Source organism: Fusarium vanettenii, assembly GCF_000151355.1.
Source record: "Fusarium vanettenii 77-13-4 chromosome 3 genomic scaffold NECHAsca_2_chr3_3_0, whole genome shotgun sequence".
NCBI classification, from domain to species: Eukaryota; Fungi; Ascomycota; class Sordariomycetes; order Hypocreales; family Nectriaceae; genus Fusarium; species Fusarium vanettenii.
In genome coordinates this window covers 124,257-143,319 of record NW_003315880.1, presented here as the reverse complement: position 1 = coordinate 143,319, position 19,063 = coordinate 124,257, and the positions used below count along the sequence as shown (strand labels likewise).

Below are 19,063 nucleotides of genomic sequence, written 5' to 3'. Positions count from 1 at the left end.
TTCGGGAATCTTCGTGAGCGAGGAGAGAGAACACTGGCATTGGGCTAGCCTAGGTTGCCATAATCTATCTAAAGGATCTTTGGGATGGGATAAGGCTAAGCCACTCTTTAATAGAGTGGCCAGTGATTATCTGCAAGCTATGTCACTTCGTAGGGCGTGTAACAAAAGTTCAGAGCCAGCTGAACAGGGGCTATTTTATTCAGAGATGTATGCTTGAGGCTGAGGTCCAGCACAGCCAAGTACAGTAAATAGTAGGTAACAACGGAGAAAAAGAAAGACAAAGACTGTTTGGGTCCGAGCAGAAGAGAAGAAGAGGGTTCAAGGCAAGAGGATATTCTCCCTGTAAAGCAGGATGATTACCACAAGCTTCTAGCCCGCCCTTGCGTAGGCTTGGCCAAGCTCACTGATAGCATCGGCCTTCATCAGAATGCCGTCGTAGAATCCAAAGTACGCATATCCACCGACTGCTTCGTTCTGGTCCAGCCAGGGAACAACTTCTTCAATAAAAGCACTGGTCGTCTTGACGTCGGCTCCCGTCATCCCAAACTCGGTAATGTAGACCTGCGAAATACCGTGTTTCTCGGCGAGCTCGATGGTATTGTTGACATGACGCTGGAAGTTCCAGACTCCATTCTGCTCCACCCCGTACCAGTGCGTTACGAGGAAATCGACACGGCAATCGTTTCCACACTGCTCAAGGAACCGACCGAGATAATCGAGACCTCGAGGAGCGGGATTATTGGTGACGGCCGGTGAACCAAGGAGAGCTCGTCCCTTGAATTTGTTCATGTAATTCTTGTATCCCTCAACAGCCTGCTCCACTGGGATGTCGCACTGCCCGTGTTGATCTGGCTCGTTGAAACCTAGCAGATGCTTAGATCCAGAAGCAATGGCAGTTTCGGCATCCTTTGTCCAGCCGTCCACACCAATCTTGGTAGGACACCAGACCATGGGATAATACTCCATCTCCTCTGGGATGTCACCTCGACCGGTCCACCAATTGTAAGCCCAGCCAATCTTCTTTTGACCCCAGGCTTGTGCTACCTCTTGGTTGGTGAAGGACATGCCCTTCTTGGGTCGCTTGTCAGAGTCGGCAGTTTCTGGTACACTACTGGACTTGGTTACCTCTGTTGAAGCGGTTGAAGAAGTGGTTTGCACAGTAGTGATGATGGTGGTCGATGCGGAAAGGGAAGACGCAGTTGTAGGTAGAGAAGTCTGCACTGGAAGTCTGGAGGATGAATGATCCTCAGTTAAGCCGCTTGTACGAACAAGGTTGGCCAAGGTGGTCGTATTTAGGGGTAGGGACGAGGGAGTGTTGTAGCCATGCGAAGTAGCAGCTTCACCCGTTGAAATGCCGGGAGTGACTGAGGCCAGCTCTCCTCCGGGCAAAGTGTACTGGCTGCGATGGTACGAGAGATGCTCATGGGGCTTGCATCGCAGAGCTCGGCCGACAGCAAGGGTCGCATAAGCAGTCAAAAGAAGTGGTTGGATTCTCATTTTATCCCCTTTGCCTTGGAATGCTTTTCTGTCTGGCTTAAGTGTAAGACAAAGATATAAAAGAAGAAGTGATGAGAACAGGAAGTAAAGAGCGAACTGCGTACAACGCTTGTGTTTCAAACGAGTGTAAGAAGAAGTGGAAAAAGAGTGACTGGTTTACCAAAAGTTGTTGTAACCAGACTGGTTTCCGTCGCTTGGATTTATATAATGTGTTTTAGTCTTATTATATTTTACACGAATTCATCGCTATTCAAACTCTCGGGAATGTTCCACCAACCCATGGTCAAGTACGGCTCTCATTCCGGGACCCAAATCGTCTGATGAACGTGGATCAACTGAATCTGAGACAAGGGGTTGGCGCAAGTGAGATTGGGGGGAGGCGGAAAGAAAGCACGAATGGGTATTCCCAGAGAACCTAGTCAAATGAAACGGCCAATGATAGTGCTTGTTGTTCTCTACGGCTCATACATTAGCGCAGGCGTCCTCGTATCGCAATGAACCTCATTGATTGCCCTCACCGGAGCCACGTGTTGGAGGCTCAAGTGATGTATTGATCAGCAAGTGGCCATTCCCAATCAAGAAACGCAGCCATTAGTTTTTATCTTTTGGTCCCTTACCGAGATTGCTGTGATGTGAATATGCCCAGCCTGCATATTGCGTCATATCAGAGCGGCTGATGTTGGTCGTTAGGCAGTTGATCTGAACGCCCGCTGAAGGGCCTGAGACAGACTAGAGCCAGAACACCGCAATTAAAGGTTTTATGAAAGTACCTCCTCATGCAGTTCCAAGCGTGAAGATAGCTATGGCCGTTTTTCGAAACCCGGTTAGAGATGATGGACCTGGCCTTGTACGATTTGGTTGTAACGTTCTCGCTATTTTATGATCTTTGTTACTTTCTGCTGCGGCAGATGGCTCGTATTGCTTTTTGGATGCATTATCACAATTGACGTACACGAGATAGTGGGCTTGAATGGATACCTCACCAGGAACTACATGCATGATACATCATGGATCATTGCTATGTAAGAATGACGGGAGGGTCGGCAACCAGCATGAGAACCCGCGAGACGAGATGCTTTACTTTTTCAGGAATATGTACCAAGGTAATCTCGATACATGGACCACCACTGAGACCAGAATGACCAAGTACATAGGCGAGCTCCCATCCCATTCCTGTCCCTCCGAGACCCTCACCGAAGACACAGGCAAGATTGGCCTAGATAATGATCTTATGCGTTGCTGGCGCTTCAGACTCGTCGCCAAAAAGATTAATGTCCCACCGTGGCTTGTCTGTTTGGGTTTCCCTCGATTAGTATCATCACTTGCGCATGGGGAACCAAGCCATCACTTACTTGCAATGTACGGGATGTTGAACCGTCTCTGTTCCTTGCCTACTCCCTCAACCACTCGGAGGTCGTCGGCGGACAGGTCGATTTCCTCAAAGTTCGCAGCGATGCGAGCCGGGGTGACCGACTTGGGAATGACGCTGTGCCCACCGCTCTGAGCCCAGCTAAGCCTACAACGAGGTGGAAAGGCCGTGTTAGATTAATGTGCACTGACATTCTGTAAAGGTACCCGACGGTGCTTACAAGACTTGAGTTGGGGTGACTTCTTGCCCTCTCTCACGGGAGAGTCTCTCGGCCAGTGATTTGATGTCTGGATGAGAGAACAGCAATGGGATATTGAGCATGTTGTTTCCGAAAGCCTATTTTCAGAGTTAGTTCAACATCGAACGAGACAGTGACTGGGAGGATATACGGAATAGGCGGTAATGTGGATGTTCTTTTCCTTGCAGAAGGCAATCAGATCGTCCTGTCTGAGCAGGGGATGGCGCTCAATCTGGTTGACCGCTGGAACAACAGATGTACCGTCGATAATCGCCTTGAGCTAAAATAGTACTTCTGTTAGCCTGTCCAGAAGTGTCACAAATATTCAGCTTACATGTTCAACGGTGTGGTTGGACACTCCGATTGCTCGGGCCTTTGATTTAGGCAACTTGGTCATGGCTGTAGATTCCACCAGCATGAGTGACTGGAGTTAGACATAGGCAAGGAATTTCTACTTACCTCTCCAGGTGTCAACAATCGAGATGGTGTCGTCAATGACGACGTCACCCTCGGGCTGATTGCCGCCAGTGAGTGGGAACAGGTCCTGACCGACATGGACGGAGCTCTTCTTGAACGAGATTGGGAAGTGAACGAGGTAGAGCTTGGAAGTGTTAGGCTAGCAACATCATGTCATGGTCCATGTTCCGAAGGCTGCTTACGTCAAGATACTCGAGACCAAGCTCCTCCAAGCAGTCGTCGAGAGCAGCTTCAACAATCTCGGGATCGTGTTGACTGTGTAGGGTGTGAGTGAAGCAATTAGCAAGACAGGAAGAGTACGCACGAGTTCCACAACTTGGATGTCTGGTTACACGACCTGGGTTAGCTTCTGAGCTCCAGTTGGGGAGATGGTACTTACGATGAAGACGTCCTCACGTCGAAGACCTGGAATCTCCTTAAAAGCCCTCTTCAAACCTTCAGCAACCTCAGGCTGGTTTCCGTACCTGCAAATAACATTAGCTGTGGAGCACCAGATAAGCGCGTCAAGGGATCAATCCATACACTTTGGCAAGATCCTGATCTCATGTTAGCAGAGGCACAACACCACTGACAAGTAAGAATGATGAACTTACCAAATGCCTGTACCCAACTTTCAGAGCCTCAAAGACTCCCAAAGCAACCTCGCCGGGCGACGATTGCCAGGTTCCATAACCCAGCTGGCTATCACCGAATACGTCAGCCATCTTCCCCGCATCGCGGTAATTTTGGCGCACTCACGGGATCTTGTGCCCGCTGTTGAGAAGAACTGTCCTGCCAAGAGACATTGTGAACAAGGGTTTTCCGGTATAAAGTTGCGATTTCTTTCAAAGTGGCGTGATTGAATGAGATTTTTCGCTTCGAATCTCAGGGCGACCGAGGCTTTTATATGCGCACAAGAACTCGCAGCGGCAATTGCGGAGTGTATTGCTCATGGAAGAGCGATTTAACGATTACAAATCTTGGAGTTGAGGCGCTCCAATCATATTTGTCGGTCAGCTCTTGGGTTTGAGCGGAGAACGCCCAAGTCCATCCAGCAGTGGCTTAGGAGTACGGGAATGGACCTGTTGAGGTACCTCTGAGGACAACTAAGGACGAGCTAATGCTGGAGGCTCTTCCCCACTGCTTGAAACCAGAAGCAATGCATTGCCCTCACTCATCCATGCCATGTCTTCTGCGAAGGCAATCACAAGTCTAGTTGTGAAAACGAGGTTGAGTTGTAGAAGCATCTAGAGGTACAGTGAGATTTCTTCAAGTAGGTGTCGGCCGGTGTCTGAAACACTGATCAAATTGGCGTTGTTGGTTGTAACAATGCGTACACACCATCTTCCTAGTTAGCTTCCAGGGGGTTGGGGTAGTCCTCACCACTTATTGGCTCGGATAACAAGTTAGGCTCGAGCTACCAAACTTTAGATTTCCCCGATTTTGTATTCTCTCCCCAGCAGGTACCCGCAGAGTGGAAGAAAGATGCTCTTTCTGTCCGCAAGTTAACTAATTGCTCATATCCCATATTTGAGCCATCTCTTATGTGTCGAGAACTTGTGATTGTCGTATGGACCGGGCAATCAAGTTCTACTTACGCAGGAAGATGATCCCGAAAAGAGAAGCTCGGCCCTGGCGCTGGTGATCTCTGAACACAGTCAATGCAGCCGCCATGTACCCCTGCTGGTGGCCAACCCCACTCTGTTCAGGACCGCAGTAGGGTAGGTTGTGGAGAGTTCAAGGTAAAAGCACACGGTTTTGCCTTGGACATTGTCAAGAAGCCTGAAAAGGAATCGAATATTGCCTGAAACCTTGTCCTTGGTATCCAGGTAACCACGGTATCGCGAGCTACATATGCGTCATGTGGCCGCTGATTCGAAACAACAGAACGACAAGAAGAACAAGAAACCAGCGATATCTACCAGCCACAAGCGCCCAAATCCTCACACTGCTTGCTCTTCTCCTACTCCTCATCTTCGCCCAAACCCATGAGAAGCGGGCGAAAGCCATGACCGCCATCGGCAGAGAAACGAACCCCCTTACTCACCTCCTTCCCCTTGCTATCGACTATTCAAGGTCAGTGGTACGACTAGGTCAATTGCCTGGACGTCTACTCACCACAGCGGAACTTCACCTCAGCCGGCTCAATGGTCGCCTTGACCGAAAAAGCAAATGTGACGTACGATTCTCGCCGCCAGGTGGTAGATTTTGTGAATGGGGTCGAATGCTTGAAGTCGACGTGCATCAATATACGACTTTGCGGGTGATCTTTAGATCCGTCAGCTTGATGTATACAATATTTGGGTGTGATTGGGTTGTAGGTATACCTTTCTCGGATGACAATTGAGTCTCGTTCGAAGATGCAATGATTTCAATGTCGCAGACGCGCGGCCCACCAGCCTTGAAGCAGGCTTTGTAGGTATAGGACTTCTCTTCACCGTTGACAATTTTATCGTCCTTGAACCGTATCAGCAGGCGGACGTGTTTGAGACAAGAGATACGGTGAAGCAAACTTACTTGCTGGATGAACCAATTGACACCACTAGTGAGAGGGTCTTGCTTGCGACGCAAACCCCATAGCTTGAACCCTTTCAACTTTGCTGTCCATCTTGACACCAGCGAGTTGTCATTTGGCATCCGGAACACCAGGCCGAATGAATTCCGACAACAGACCTCGGCCAACAATGACCGGTTGCTCACAGCATCAAAGACAAGGCCCATTGAAACGGCCATGCGAGGGTGACGGGACACTATCACCCGTGTGTTCTTGAGGCGGTCCTCCTTGGTGCAGAATTCCCCGAGTTTCTTTTGGACGTAGGCTGAGCTACCCAGCCCTCCAGAAAGCAACAGATAGTGCTGCCTAGATTGTTAGTACCGTTGACATGAAAATGAAGCTGTAAAACTTGCCACTCTCCCGCTAGTATGATAGTTGTCCATCAAATCTAGGATGCGCTGTTGCATCTTGTCTAGTTGCTTATCGAAGGCGTCTTCTAGGTCATTCCTACATTGCGTCAGTCACGGGAACATTAGCCTTCATCTTCGGGACCTACTGGATGTCTATCAGCAATCCATCCTGAATCCGATCGCCCAGACTGCTTCCAGGGTCCTTCAGGTGAGGCACAGGAATCCCTGGCTGTGCCTCGTCTGTCCCAAAGAGGTGTTTGGCTTCCTGGAAGGCGTCGCTGCTTCTCATGCTCCATGCCACCTTTTCAACTTTGCAGTTGAATAGATGACTGTGGGGTTGGATGACCTCTACGATGCGGGTTTGAAGCTCTTGGTCAATGTAAGAGGACCCAATCCTGCCGCCTTTCGGGGGTTCAGTCAGTTACCATCATCGCCACCAGAGGCAAAAGCCCACTTACCATGGACAGGGGACTCCTCGTCCAGCCGAGAAGCACCCCGCTCATCGTTCTTAACTCTCAGGAGGGAGAAGTCCTGGGATCAGTCAGCCAGAGAACTAGTGGCACTCGGGGGTTAGGGTGTACCCCTGTGCCGGCGCCGGCGTCGACGACCATGACACACTGTCCGTTCTAAACAACAGTTGTCAGCAAGCATTGAGCGACAAAGCTTGGGGCTCCTGACATTGAATTTGACCGGCGTGTTTTTTGTGCAGAGATGGAGAGCTGCCGTTGCTTGTGGCTCGACTAGACTGACATCAACCGTACGAACACCGCTGCCGTGGACAGCGTTTTGGGCTTGGCCAAAGCCTGCGTCTTCGACCAAGGCCTTGAAACGACCGACCATAGCCGCATCCCAGATGCTGGGTGCGCTGAGGTAGACAGCAACGTTTGCCTCGGCCCAGGGTTTCCCGGACAGTACATCGCGGGTGAACCGCCGGGCCAGCTCTGAATGCAGTCGACTCAAATAGTCGAGAAAGAGCTTCTCGACTTTTGCTTGGTCAGCATCTGGCTCCCCGAACTTTGTCTTGAACCATTCTTCGACAAGAATGGCCTTGTTGTCCGCGGGAATGTCCGTTCCCCAGGAGATGAGCTCCCTCCTGTGGCCGTCTTGTGTGTATACGAGTCTTGTCGGGACTTTCTCGATCGTCTTGTCGATCCCCCACATGAGGTAGGTCACGTCGTCGATTTTGGTCGGGTCAGGAGCGGTCCCGGGTTGGTGATAAGCGACTCCCGTGCCTGTGTCGGCACTGGTTAGAGTGTGCATTGGAACGAGTCAATGAGAAGGGGTTCTTACCACTCATGCCAAAGTCAATGCCGACGATCAGATCGAATGCCATCTTAGGTATGCTGAGCGAATAAATGCCGAATTGGGTATATCAAGAAAGACTGGGTGAGCTTCAAGTTGATGAGAGGAAAGTAGGCTTGGGGAGCAATAGGCTTGGGGAGCAAATCGATGGCTGCCCTGGCCATTATGACATCCTTTCCTGACCGACCGACTTGGATGCCTCAGGAAGCAACAGGCAAGTCCAGGAAGTCACCAGCCAGATGGAGCTGGAGGTCATAATTCCAATACGTGACTTTCGGAGAGCTGCATGGATGCCATCGCCAGGAGGCCAAAATTGGTTAGTCCTGGTGAGGCGAGTGTAAAGGTACCTCACACATGAGTCGAGACACCCCTAAGGGTCTCGGTAGTTAGCACACCTCCATCACCAGCCGCTAATAGCACAAGCAAACAACAATACCAACATGAATAACTTGGGAAGGCAATCCAATCAGCCAAGCCGCCACGGCACAAACGCCTCTTTATGCAGGGAGGCACAATCCTTCCTTGCCCGCGGCTGTGTCGGCCTGAGTAATGGGCGGGCCAGTTGTACAAAAGCAAGTTGGAGCCTCCAGCGCATCGCCTTCCACATCTCCATCGCCTTCCACATCTCCATCGCCTTCCACATCTCCTTCGTCTTCTGCATCTTCTTCACTTTCCACACCTTCTTCATCTTCACCATGGGTCTCAATGTTGGCCAGGCCATCGGCATCGGCGTTGTTGCCGGCTTTGTCGGAGCCTTGATTCTCGTCTGGTTCATTCCTAGGACTCCCACCATCCAAATCGTCCAGGACGGAGAGCCTGTGCATACCTGGCCGGAGATTCCACAACACCTGCGAGAAATGAACCGGCGGGAAGCAGACCCCAGGATTGATTCAGTGAGACGGTTCGGTTTTCGTATGATCCCTTTGATGAGCGTTCCGCAAATCGCAGAAGCCGTCGAATTCGAACGCTCCATCGATAGATTTGTCGGGATGTGCCTCAAGGCCCCCTTCCAACCACAGCCGCCTGTTCCAGAGTCTCTCTTCGACGAAAACGAACTCGTCCGCCTCGCCGGGAAGCCTATCAATGGCGGAACCTGGTCCGCGTCCATCTCCAACACAGCTACACGAGCATCGGCAGTGAAATGCTTCCTGGCACAGTTTGTCTTCAAGCGCATGCACCCAAATTGTCCTCCCCAAGACTGCCTGCTACCCCCGGAGATCGCTAGCTGCTACCAACTCATAAACGTCCCTCATGACAACCCAGGCAGTAAGTTAAAACTCGACTATAAGAACAGAATCCAGGTTAATAAGAGCGCAGGAGATGATTTGATTGGTATTTGGCGTGAACTCTTGTTCCTTCTACTGCTGGACCCCTTTACCCTACTCCCGCTCCCACCCCGTTGGTTTGAGGAGGGTGACCCAAGGGAGGAAAGAACGCTCGCCATGGTTCCCGTCATTATCGATGTCCTGCACCTGGAGTCCCTCAGAAACGATCGGGTACGGCAGGAGGAGGATACGATCGAGAGGTGCATCACAGGAATCCTTGAGACGTCTGCCAACAGCGCCCTTCATCTTCTGGCTCAACCCTCTGAGTGGGAGGCTGTGTGGGAGGCAAACGAGCCTGGGTTTATTGTCTTTCCCGAGATTCGCCTTGTTTGGAATGGCTACACCAAGTTTTCGAAGCCTGCTGTGGTGGACGTCGATACTGTCCGGCCGATACCCTCAGACGATAATCGACAGGCGGGCGACAATAAACATGCAGACGATAACCAATATCCAGAAGCCGGTGCCCCTGAACAGCCAAATCTTGACACCGAGAAGCTGCCCAGTCTCGAGGATGGCCAATCTCTGACTCAAGGGATCGGCCAGGAGTCTGGTCCAAGCACCGCGAACCGGTGAAGTGGCCTGTCTCCCCCCCCCCCTCCTTCTCGTTCTCTCCGTAGCCTTGTTTTTTCAAGCGGATAGTTTGTTAGCAATGAATGGAATCGTACTGCTCTCCCTTAAGTTCTGTCTTCGTTAATACTACTGTGACCCGCCACAACATCTTCCCGCGGACCAGAACACACTTTTACATGCCAAGAGTGGATGATTGGGTCTTCCTTCAAAGGGTGATAGAAGGGGACTAGAATAGACAGAAAGCCAGAATGAGCCCAAGGAAATGATCGATTATTAAAAATAAAACCTTGACAGAGGCTGCCATATCCATGACTGAAACTCTCTCTTGGTCGCTATGAAGTGATCCTGCTTTCAATCTGCTTTCTAACCGGTCAGCCCTAAAAGACCTCCCCCCAACACATCTCCGAATAACCACCTGCCACCCTCTCCACGCATATCCACCACAAAGACATGTCAGAAATCATTTCCAGCACCCTCATCCATCGTCAGAGGGTCATTGATCTCAACCTAGTCATGCTCGACACCTGGCGCCATGCTGGACGCCAACTCCCCTTCTTCACCAGCCGAGTTGGCCAGCGTCTCCAACGCACTCCGCATCCAGTCGACTCGACGGGATAAACTTGACTGTGCCATCTCAAGCGGCCGCAGGAAGGCTCTAGCTGCTCTGTGGTCTTTGAGTATGAATTTCAGCTTTTTTCTGAAGTGTGCACGCTTAATGCGCCGGTGGAATTGCTCCAGGGCCTCTCGCGTTTTGACAATTGCGGCCATTGCGCGTTTTTTGAGTAGCCCCTCCTTTCCCACGTGTCTCATAAGCTTTCGGTGGAACATCAGAGCATCTTCGATGTCGTCTGCGACGTTGCGCTCGATCATGAGGAAGGCTTCTGCATCATAGTTGATTTCCAGAAAGTCACCCCCGAGCTTCATGAATAACTTGGCGCAGAAGAGGGTGATAGGGACAATAACTTCGGCCCCCGACATGATTATTTGGAAAAATGCGATTGTTGGTATCGGGGAACTTGTGGATGGGGATGGTCTACCAGAGGGAGGGCAGCCTGGTTTCGATGTTTGTGACGAAAATCGTTGGTTGAGTAGGGACTTGGTTGGTGAACGAACGTGGACAGTAAACGGTTCTTGCCAGGGAGATTGAACGAGGATATCGTCTGAGAGGCTGAATCAAGTGATCAATGGATGAAGTTGTAGGCCAAAGTTGCGGTAGGAAGGAGAAGCTCCAGCATATTTAAATGCTCAGGTTGCCAGCCCTCAACACCCCGGTCCCCAGAGACTGACCTACCGAGCCTGCGATATTGTGTCCAAGAGAGATGTCATTGACAACAACAAAGAGCCTGAGATATCAGACGCTTCAGGCTGGGAGAGGCCATACTCCTGTCAGAACTCAGAGCCTGGCCATGACAGGAGAGAGGAACTAGCCCCACAGGCTCAGACACTGGTCTTGTCATGACTGAGCCATGATCCTTGCATGAAAGCGCCTTAATAGCCCATCTGAAAATGGCTGAATAGACATGGGTGATACCAGAGCTGAGAAACCCCAGGAAAAGGTCACCCCTGCTCCTGTTGATGTGCAGTTGGCGGGCAGGCCATAAGATTTGGCCGTGTTATGACTTGCGACGCTCTGTTGCAACTGCTTTGCCTATACAATACTAATGTTTTAGCCTGGCATTTGTGCAATACAGCTGTAAAACGACAGCACAACCGGTCCCAGATAAGCCGCCCCCAAATGTGAGACCACCGTTGGGTGAGGGACCGTGAGTGGACTGGAACGAACCAAAAGCAATTCCTAGAGGTATACTCCGTAGGCTCGCGGGGACTCCGGCTCTTTGATGCCAGATGGCAGAGCAGGGGTAGGCTCTGCCGCTAAGGGACGGGGAGCGGGCTGACAGCTGGTGCTGTTCAGGGGTGGCTCTGTCCAGATGTATGGCATGGCTGCACGGTTCCGTCGTGTTCACACGTATGAAGCGGCTCGGCTTGCCCGGTGAACAGCTTCTTGATCATATTTTCTGACAGTTCTGTTTCTACGAGCTTTCGAGCTGGGCTTAGCCCCAGTGGTCTCTCACTGTTACTCCTTCTTGTGTAACAATTCCTGACACTGTAGTTGGTCAATTTTTTCAAGGGCACGCTGGATGCCTCTTCACTGCAGGGATATTGGCAGTTGCTAGAGGCCACTGGATCAAATTTCTTCTTTGTTCAGCGGGACGTGGCGCGCAATTCTACGCACCTCGCAAGGGATGCCGCCAGCGCTCTGCCTCAGGCACTGTTGTTGGTATTAATGACGTCTTCGTCGGGAACAGCATCAAATAAGACGATGTTTCCCTAGAAGCGACGGATACGACAAACTGGCCCGTGGAATCAACTTCACGTAGAAGATTTCCCGCAAGGGTCACCTGCGTCAATGAAGAGGTGAAATGCAGTGGACACGCTGGGGGCGTGGTCAGTGGAACGCCGCCGGGAGCAAGCCCCAGAAGACCTACTCCGCTTCGCCAAAATGAGCAAACAAGAAAACAAGAAGATTCAAACAGGCCAGGGTGCGAGCGCCAAGTGAAAGCTCCCCTCCCCTGAGTTTGGGCTTGCCGACTCAGGGGATGGTTCGGCCAGACGTAACCAGAACCCCAACAACCGCTCATACAGAGATGGGCATCCAGCAAGGCCAAGGAATCGAAATAGACTAGTTCATCTTACAAGCAGGCCAAACTGCGTGCCTGAGCAGCCCCGCAGCAATGCGGAGGTGTCTAGGTGTCTTTGCCCTAAACACTTCGCGAAAGGCTCACCCCTCAGGCCTGGACCCTTTCCCTACCAAGGTGACATCCGTGCGAGAGGCGGATAAGTGCCGACCTTGCAGTGAACGTTTGCTTAGGGTGTGAGACAATCGGGAGCCTCAACATCAGGTTCGCAATGCCAGGTCCATTGAAAGGGGGGCAAGTTCCTTCATCTCGGGCGGTGAGTGTGGCTGCAAGGACGGAAGCCCGTCAACGTGACCTGTAATTTGGCTTTCGTTACACGTGGCTGTTGGGCTGCCTCAGATTGTGTTTGGCCCCATTGCCTCTGCTCTGCTTACCACAAGTAGAAGTCTGTCTTGCCGTCCCATTTCTTTTCCCGTGAGCCAGCCACAAACATTGATCAATAGGAGATCATTCTCTGACTGGCCCTTGCCCCAAGCAACATTCTCTGCCAGGATGCAAATAACCCATGCAGTCTAGTGAGTTCCAGCTTGTTTGGCTGGGAGCAGCGTCGCACGTTTCTTCCAGAAGCTTGGCTGCATGAGTCAATCCAACCCTTTTCCTGAGTACTCTTGAAACGCCACTAAAGCTTTCCAAGCCAGTCACCAGGCTCATGAATGTGAGTGAGCCCGGTGTTGGTGGAGGTCGATCTCCCGCACTTGGTGGCTGCGACCATGTCTGGATGAGCTGAGGTGACTGCCTGAGCCAAATACTTCTAGGCTGCTGCATCCGCAACACTCTGAATTTTAAGATTTCACAAGTGTAGTTTCCTGCCGCACCGGGGTCAAGTTGACAGATCCGCCGGAGTGTTTTTCGGAGATGCAGGGGACAAATGCCCCCATAAAGATCGATTGCAGACGGCTCATGCGGCAAAGCCGGGCCCATACTGCCCACGGGTTGTGCAGGGATCTAATGCTTGTAGTCAATTTTGCGGGCGGCAATCCCCTGACAAGCCTTATGGAGGGGGATATGCCAAGGAAACCATGGAGCCCCAGCTGAGGGATCCCCATAGTTTCTTGGACTCTGTGGTCTGATGACCTTGTTGCTCGGGAGTAGCTTCATTTCTACATGCCCGGTCTAGTCTTCAATGTCATGTGGCAGGGGGAAGACGTGTCGGATCCCTCTCCGTCGGCATTTGACATGCAGGGACCCCCTGACCCTCCCACCCATGTGGCCTGGGGCTCATCGGCCTACAGCCCCCCTGCCAGAAAGACCCCGCAAGTGCCGTAGGGCAGTGGCTACTCATCGGCTGAGGACATAGCCATACATGCGAGTGAAACCGGTGTGATCTTGGGAGGATAAGGAGAACCATCAAGACAGAAACACTTCAAGTGGACTTGGCAGCGTACAGGGTAGAAACTCATCAAACGGAAGATGAATTTGGCCGCTATTTCTGTTGAATTGCTCTGAAGCGCCTGCCCCCCGGCCTTATGGAGTCTCTTTGACTTGGTGACTGGTGCTTTTCTCAATTTGGTAGTTATGTAAAATAGGTGCTTGTGGAGAGTATACTTGTGAGACAAAGTTTAATCATTCTGTCAAACAATCAAGGCTAATTACCAGTCCATGCCGAGCAGGATTATGTATAGTTTTGCCCCAGTGTTAAGTCGACCCCTGAGATTAAAACCGTGCACAAATGCCTGCCCAAGCTCCCGTAGCATTGACGAGTCCCCGGGTGACGTGAGCAGTAGTCTGATGCACCAATCACCATCCCCTGAATTCTCCGGTGGGTTTTCAAACAGATCCAAGAAATTCTTGAGAGTCTGCTTTACCTGCTCTCCGGCATCCTGGCTGATAAATTGCCACCCGTCCACAACAACGATGCACTCTGGAAGTAGACTTAGAAAGTATCCCATGTACTGCAGCGCCAGCGGCATGCTCTCCATGGACAGTTGAAGATCGGTAAATGGCCGGTCCACGCCGGTGACGGCTAAGGTGGGGATATCTTCCAATTGCTGCAACAATTGAAAGAGGAGCGAGTACACCATCCGGTAGAGCTTCTCCTTGTCCGTGAGTAGTCGGCCACCAGCAGCGTGGCGTCCAGAGAAGGCAATGGTGGGCCGTCTTTGATCTCGAGCGGCCATGTAGGCTATCGCGCTCACGGTGCCGGCCTGATCGCCATGCAGCCACAGCCGTGCTGGGATCGTGCCTTTGTACCAACTGGTGAAGACATTCTTGACATGGTGATCAGCCCTCAAGTTCAACGCCCTCGCTCGTAGGCCCGGATTCATAATCTCATGAGCAATGCTCGTGAGATGAGATAGAGCTGACCCGACCGTTGGTGCATGCTCAGCTGGCGAAGAGATGCCGAGCTCGGGACCAGTGTGGAGCAAGGGCACCTGCCCCTTCTCCTCTTCGTCCTGGTTCAAACCTAGTAGTTGATTCTGGGTAGGTCCCCTTGCCATCACTATAACCTGTTCCAAAATTGCCTTGAGATATTTCAATTGAGTTTCGTGGTATACCCCTTGGTTGGCTGCTAGTTCTTTGACAACGGCACTGTTGTTTCAGTCAGCTTGTGGACCTGCAGATAAAAAGAAGTGTCGTTTGGCTAGAGAGAAGGTACTCACTTGTTGATTTTCTGGTGCAGATCCGACAGGGGAGCAGTGAGTTCCAGCATATGCTGAATCAGGCCATCCACCTCGTCCTGGTTCAACGTGTACCAACGTATTTTGTTGATCTGATCCATGGGCCAGTCTCGACGTCGTTTCTTCTTGGTCGGATCTAGCTTCAAGCCACAGCCCTTCTCTACTAAGGCTTCGAGCCTTCTGATTGAAAGTTTGAGACTGACAATGGTGTAACGGATATCATCTTTATCCGCTCTATCAAGCAGGCTGGCTTCCCGGTTTCAGACATGGGGTCTGCTTTCGCGTCCTCTCCAACCACCTTGCTCAAGTACCGTAGCCGAAACTGGACAGTCCTTAGAGTTGATGCAGATCTTTGATGGTGTTCGGGGGCGCCTTCTTTTTCGTCCAAAGCCTTGTACAAGCCCCAGAGGAGCTGTGCTGCGGCGAACACATCACCGGCGCTCCAACCGAATGACATGGTTATAAGTGAACGAGAATGAGGATCAATTCGAAAGAACACGTGCGGTTATATGAGAGATTTTAGGTGTAGACATCCATTATCAGGCGTTGTGTGACTGAAGCAGGCTGTCAACAGCCAAGGCAGCCCTCTACAGGGAGTTGAGCCAATGACGGTGATCACGGTTGGATTTGTGTGAGGAAGGCGTCGTTTGGGTTGCACCGATTGGGCTGGAAATGAGACGGCGAACCACCAACGACATAACTTTGGGCAGCGAGCTGAGAAACCGTCCATTCAGCACACAATGCCCGGCCTCATTTACGCCCAAGGCATCCCACGGCGTATTATCGCATAAGTCGTCATCCGCTTTTCATTAGTACCCCACACCGGCGTCTTTTTTGTCATTAAATATCGAGTAGAGAGTAGGTTTTAATTTTAGGCCGTTAAAAAACAACGCTTCCGCTACCTACTCTGCAGCATGTTTCTTTTTTTCCTTCCTTACCTATTTCACAGTCCCTTTTGCTTTCATTTTCAAAGAGCCACAGAAGACAATGAGCCATGTTATCTCACCACCATCGTCTCCGACTCAGCCCGAGGTGTCAGCACATCGATATCTTGAAACATACTGGGACCAAGAGGATGAGGAAACAGGATCATCACAAGATGTGAACCTGCAAGAAAACTGTAACCGGTTACTGGAAGAACCAAGATTAGACTCAGGGCCAGCAGATCTATCATTAGAGGATGCGTGCGCCGATGTGCTACGAGCAAACAGACAGGAAACTAACGTCTCCAGGCCATTTGATGAGCGCTTCGATGTTACTTACGACACCATGGCCATATCTGATGAAAAGGAATATCTACCGACTCAATTTCCACTCCTGCGAAACGGCCAGGAGATCCTTTATCGTTTGGTTTGCGAGCAAGTTGCACCCCTACAGAGTAGTAATCTTCCAGATGTACTGATTAGTTTGCAGCGAGGGGGGCCAGAAGACATTTCGGTATTCCTGGCTACCCTTCAAGGGCCTACAGCAAGATGATCGCGAAAGACGTGAAAGAAGAAACCTCGCCGTTCTGGACATCGACGTCTGGGTCGAGGGCGAGCACTTAAAGAACCCCCCTCGCAAGAGCCAACTTCGAAAGACCTTCTTCATAGAGGACCCAGAGGAGTTCAACCTGGATGTTGACTTTCGGGTGCGCACAATATACCCCACCCGCATTCGTGTACACTCGCCCTACATTCAGAACGTGTTGCGGGCACTCATTCGTTACTATCCCGGATACAACATTCTAGATCACGAAATGACGTTCGTGTACCCCTTCAAGGAGCTTTTCCACTACTGGGATGACTTGCACTTTCTTTTAGGCCACCGAGATACCACTAACCAGAAAGAAACTACCGTTCACAATCCGGGCATGGGATCTCAGGTCAGAGTCTCCTGCGATGAGATAACTTGCAAGCATCTCCAGACGCTACTGACGGCTCCTCCAATACAGGAGGCATGGGAAAATGTCGTCAAACCTGAACTGGACCTGTACAGCTCTGGTCGCGCATCATACGACTTCCTTTGGCTTCTTTTTAAGCCGGGGGATATTGTTTTCTTGCGATCGCAGGGCAGTGACAACAAGTTGGCCGGCTTCGTTGTTATGAATTTTTGCTACGTGTCGTCCAACGGAAGCCAATCACCACTAGTTGATCCACACCCTACAGACCGCTGGCAACTGACTCTCTGGAACCTCGCTTATGAGAATGGGCGCCTGCGGCGGCGGGCCCGTGTCATCTATGTAAACCGCTTCTACGGCGTACAGGTCATCACGGAGCTCGCTGCGTTCCCGATCAAGTTTGCGCCCGACCCGGAAGCTTTGCGATCCCAGCTGATCGACCGTGGAAAGCGCTATTATCGCATTGTCTGTGATCAACAAAGCTACATGCGGTATAACGGACTCGTCATCAGTGACAAGCCGTATCACGTAAGTAGATTTAGCGGAAATCAGACACTGATCTTGAGCATGAGACTCGTACTGACCGCCACTATTGTAGTACCAAGGAGACATCATCGTGGATCACCAAAGCTACATGCTAGGGGCTCTGGACTCCCCCAACATGACAGTGCCAGATGTCTCTGGTGAAGAACCCCAGGATCTGCACGGGGCGCCGCTCTTCTCCAAGTTCAATGACATGGAGTGCTCAGCAACCAATGAGCTTGATCCCGCTCACTATCTCCTTCTTCCGGTACATGTCCTGGGATTTGCACTCGGGAAGCGAGAGTGGGGTGAGTGGTAGTCCATTTTGATCACCGCCCTCTGAAAATCTGACTTTTGCAAGCGATCTTTGATATGAGCTCCGTTGAGGATCTAGTTATGGACAGCAACCCAATGAAGTACTTAATCATGGGCCAGGAGAAGCAAGAGATGATCGAAGCGGTGGCTGGGTCCCCTCGAAAGGGCACTGCTCTGAAACCTTGGACGACTGATTGGAGCGCGGATTTTATCGAAGGCAAAGGCCGAGGACAGGTTATATTTCTTCATGGTATGCTCAGTCGTGATGAATACTCCTACTTCTTTTCTCCGGAAGCGCAAGACAGAACATACACTTACTGAGGAGGACAGGTTCTCCGGGGACTGGAAAGACCATGACAGTGGAGTTGATCGCGAAAAAGACCAGACGGCCCCTTCTGAGTCTCTCTGTAGCAGATCTCGGCACGGAAGAAGTCCAAATGGAGAAACGGTTGATGAAGTGGCTCAGCCGTGCAGCCATCTGGGGTGCCATTGTGCTCATCGATGAAGCCGAGGTCTATATGGAGCAACGTGAACCTGGGCAAACAGGCCGCAATGCCCTCGTTACTGGTTTGTTTTCACATTTTGATATTCATGACTCTGCGGCATTCCTTTTGCTGTACTAACTTCTAATCCCCAGCTTTTCTTCGTTCCATGGAATACTTTCCAGGTCTTTTGTTTCTCGTGAGTATCCGGTTTGGACTTCTCTCGCTCTGTGATTCTTCTGACTACATACTCTATTGCCTCGTAGACATCCAATGGGATCGGTCTCTTCGACGAGGCTGTGATGTCTCGCATTCATCTGGCAGTGCAATATGAGCGTCCCACCGATGCGGAGCGGACAGAAATTTGGAGAAAGCTATTCGACAAACTGGAGGAGGACCAGGAAAGTGGTTCTGAGGCTTCACAAACGGGTGGCTTAGGCGTTAAGCCGACCATTGTTGCCCGATCTACCGCACGAGACGTCGTTCTGAGCAGGGAACAGTACCCGACCAATCTCAAGCTCAACGGGCGAGACATTCGGAATCGTAAGTTTGGGCCTCCTTCTAAGCATCAAACTGTCGGAATTGCTAACAGTGATTGATGAAACAGTCCTGCTTAGCGCCATTAGCTTGGCACGGCATAGAAGTCTGAAAGAAGCTGTAGACGGAAATCCTCCAAAGAAAATTGAAGTCATGGCCAAGGATTTGGAGGCTGTGTTGAAAAACAAGGAACAGTTCAACGACCACTACAAGGAGGCAACTGGGTGCTATCCCGATGAAATGGCAGCTCAAAAGTATTTCCGAGGAGAGGGCAAGTCATGATGGCGAGGATCTAAATAGCAGTCGGGGAACAATGTTCTAGACACTAGCGTTGGCACAAGTGGTTAATTAAG

At 51.1% G+C, this 19,063-nt stretch overlaps 7 protein-coding genes across 7 annotated transcripts; 2 read left to right on the top strand and 5 right to left on the bottom strand.

Annotated features, from left to right (window-relative positions):
- Window positions 1-369: 369 nt before the first annotated feature.
- On the bottom strand, window positions 370-1,497 carry NECHADRAFT_77333 (uncharacterized protein; the record flags this gene model as incomplete). The annotated part of the gene is made up of 1 exon (XM_003052365.1): window positions 370-1,497. One exon carries the CDS (start codon window positions 1,495-1,497, stop codon window positions 370-372), a length of 1,128 nt encoding a protein of 375 aa, XP_003052411.1.
- A 1,216-nt stretch (window positions 1,498-2,713) lies between these two features.
- On the bottom strand, window positions 2,714-4,366 carry NECHADRAFT_36240 (uncharacterized protein; the record flags this gene model as incomplete). Its single annotated transcript, XM_003052364.1, has 11 exons — window positions 2,714-2,787; window positions 2,850-3,013; window positions 3,087-3,202; window positions 3,256-3,384; window positions 3,439-3,503; window positions 3,564-3,705; window positions 3,764-3,836; window positions 3,886-3,905; window positions 3,961-4,061; window positions 4,171-4,262; window positions 4,320-4,366. 11 exons carry the CDS (start codon window positions 4,364-4,366, stop codon window positions 2,714-2,716), a joined length of 1,023 nt encoding a protein of 340 aa, XP_003052410.1.
- Window positions 4,367-4,946: 580 nt separating this feature from the next.
- NECHADRAFT_77331 (uncharacterized protein) lies at window positions 4,947-7,797 on the bottom strand (the record flags this gene model as incomplete). The annotated part of the gene is made up of 11 exons (XM_003052363.1): window positions 4,947-5,054; window positions 5,159-5,208; window positions 5,239-5,408; window positions 5,608-5,620; window positions 5,679-5,828; window positions 5,888-6,017; window positions 6,078-6,420; window positions 6,611-6,866; window positions 6,923-6,995; window positions 7,083-7,696; window positions 7,755-7,797. The coding sequence occupies 11 exons, from the start codon at window positions 7,795-7,797 to the stop codon at window positions 4,947-4,949; spliced, it is 1,950 nt and encodes a 649-aa protein (XP_003052409.1).
- Window positions 7,798-8,461: 664 nt separating this feature from the next.
- On the top strand, window positions 8,462-9,664 carry NECHADRAFT_77330 (uncharacterized protein; the record flags this gene model as incomplete). Its single annotated transcript, XM_003052822.1, has 1 exon — window positions 8,462-9,664. One exon carries the CDS (start codon window positions 8,462-8,464, stop codon window positions 9,662-9,664), a length of 1,203 nt encoding a protein of 400 aa, XP_003052868.1.
- A 504-nt stretch (window positions 9,665-10,168) lies between these two features.
- On the bottom strand, window positions 10,169-10,639 carry NECHADRAFT_77329 (uncharacterized protein; the record flags this gene model as incomplete). The annotated part of the gene is made up of 1 exon (XM_003052362.1): window positions 10,169-10,639. The coding sequence occupies one exon, from the start codon at window positions 10,637-10,639 to the stop codon at window positions 10,169-10,171; it is 471 nt and encodes a 156-aa protein (XP_003052408.1).
- A 3,307-nt stretch (window positions 10,640-13,946) lies between these two features.
- NECHADRAFT_77328 (uncharacterized protein) lies at window positions 13,947-15,432 on the bottom strand (the record flags this gene model as incomplete). Its single annotated transcript, XM_003052361.1, has 3 exons — window positions 13,947-14,886; window positions 14,958-15,173; window positions 15,287-15,432. 3 exons carry the CDS (start codon window positions 15,430-15,432, stop codon window positions 13,947-13,949), a joined length of 1,302 nt encoding a protein of 433 aa, XP_003052407.1.
- Window positions 15,433-15,962: 530 nt separating this feature from the next.
- NECHADRAFT_77327 (uncharacterized protein) lies at window positions 15,963-18,992 on the top strand (the record flags this gene model as incomplete). The annotated part of the gene is made up of 8 exons (XM_003052821.1): window positions 15,963-16,356; window positions 16,448-17,382; window positions 17,453-17,684; window positions 17,738-17,941; window positions 18,022-18,258; window positions 18,329-18,372; window positions 18,440-18,716; window positions 18,781-18,992. 8 exons carry the CDS (start codon window positions 15,963-15,965, stop codon window positions 18,990-18,992), a joined length of 2,535 nt encoding a protein of 844 aa, XP_003052867.1.
- Window positions 18,993-19,063: the final 71 nt, after the last annotated feature.